Source organism: Octopus bimaculoides, chromosome 21 (assembly GCF_001194135.2).
Source record: "Octopus bimaculoides isolate UCB-OBI-ISO-001 chromosome 21, ASM119413v2, whole genome shotgun sequence".
Lineage (NCBI taxonomy): Eukaryota > Metazoa > Mollusca > Cephalopoda > Octopoda > Octopodidae > Octopus > Octopus bimaculoides.
Window position 1 is genome coordinate 32,300,387 of NC_069001.1, and position 1,914 is coordinate 32,302,300.

Here is a 1,914-nt window from a genome sequence, read left to right on the forward strand (position 1 = left end):
ATAATGATGGTTATTGTGTTACTGCCAAAAGGAAGCAACTGTTTCAGCAATATTGCCATACAGATTATTTGGACAGAGAGGCAAGAAATGATTTATGTGAGAGCTATAAGAGTGATAGTTGCAATATTAATTGCAAAATTCTAGTGGTGAGCTGGCAGAATTGTTAGTATGCCAGGCAAAATGCTTAGTGGCATTTCGTCCATCTTTACATTCTGAATCAATATTCCACCAGTGTCACCTTCGCCTTTCATCCTTTCAGAGTTGATAAAATAAGTACCATATTAGCACAGTGGTTGATGTAATTGACTTGCACCCACCCCCAAGTTTCTGTCCTTGTGCCAAACTTTGAAACCAATAATAATAGCAATATTTCTGAGAAGAAGGGAGGGCAGATAGGTAGGTGGTTGATTCTATATATTTATATATTCTGGTTTTGAATATGGGCGCAGGGACTGCAATTTTCGAGGAGTTAATTTCCATGACCGCTCAACCCAGTAGAATTTCAACACAGAGCATAAAGTCGGGAGAAGTGACCTGATGCATTTTGTCCAGTGTAGTAATGATTTTGCCGGCTCAATCTGCTTTATCTTTATATATAATATCCGTATATGATAACCTGTGTATCAATTATGTATATAAAAAATAAAAATATAAACAAAATTAAAATGTATATCAGGATGTTGGGCCTCATGGAGGAAATAATAATGGACCGAGATATCTGTCAGTATGAGGTTTTTGAGAAGATCCACTCACGTCAGCAAAACCGAGTTCTAGAAGCACTGTGAGTCTCACCTACATTTAACAAGAAACCTTCTCACACACTCTACAAGAACAAAGCAAACTTACCCCTCTTACATTTCTTCTCTTCCTCGTATTTCCACTTCATGTACTATACTTACCTCCCACTCCAAAATTCTGTCTACTTAGCCCTGTCTCACTTCATTGCTACCTGCTAGCCCATGACCTGTGTGTTCTACTAACACATAACAAGAAAACCTTTCACACACCCTACCCCAACAAACCAATCTATATCTCTTCTCTTCCTCACCTTCCCTCCTTCATATACTGCCTACCTCTCACTCCTAAATCCTGTTCTCACAGCCCTATTTCTCAGTAACATTGCTATCCAGTACCTCACTTTATATGTGCCCAAGTTTTCACCACTCACTTCCCCACCCCTCTGCACGTTCTAATCCTGCTTCTTTTGCAACATCATTCCACCAGACTGGCTCTCATACAAGTAGCACATAAAAACACCTTTTGAGATTAGTCGTTGCCAGAATTGCCTCACTGGCCCACGTGCCGGTGGCACGTAAAAGCACCCACTACACTCTTGGAGTAGTTGGCATTAGGAAGGGCATCCAGCTGTAGAAACTTTGCCAGATCATATTGAGCCTGGTGCAGCCTCTGGCTCACCAGTCCTCAGTCAAACCGTCCAACCCATGCGAGCATGGAAAGTGGACATTAAACGAAAATGATGATTCCATTTATATTATGGCATTCGAACCTCAAGGGTATGACCTGGCACTTGCCACTATCTATATCTCTCTCTTCCTTTACTCAACCATTCCATGTATATTCTGATCCATGTCCCTTATGTGTATGGCCAGCACTTTGCTACCATCTCTATCCTGCTGTCACCCACTCTCTCTCTCTCCTTCTCTCCCCTCAGGTTGGGTAAGCATATACCTCCTTTGCGGCAGCACACCTGTGTCTGTCTTCATTGTTGATCTCTCTCTCCAGCCAGGTAACCTTGTACCTCCTGTACAGCAAGGCATCTGTCTCACTATAACCTTTCATCACCTGACATAAGATCACCTCCTCCAATGCCCCATCTCCTTGCAAAAGATTTTCATCTTACAAGTTACTTGGTGACTCTGTCAGTGCAGGTGCCACTTAAAAAGGATCCAGTCC

The 1,914-nt window shown here is 42.1% G+C and overlaps 2 protein-coding genes across 2 annotated transcripts in view; one reads left to right on the forward strand and one right to left on the reverse strand.

The window, feature by feature from the left end:
* The window catches only part of LOC106880990 (zinc finger protein 345), a 47,668-nt gene that overhangs the window by 29,468 nt on the left and 16,286 nt on the right, over positions 1-1,914 (reverse strand). The window lies entirely within an intron of this gene.
* Positions 678-1,914, forward strand: part of LOC106880966 (zinc finger protein 431) — an 18,884-nt gene continuing 17,647 nt past the window's right edge. Inside the window, exon 1 of the mRNA XM_052975418.1 lies at positions 678-781. Coding sequence (XP_052831378.1) covers positions 678-781 — 104 coding nt within the window. The remainder of the gene's footprint in view (positions 782-1,914) is intronic.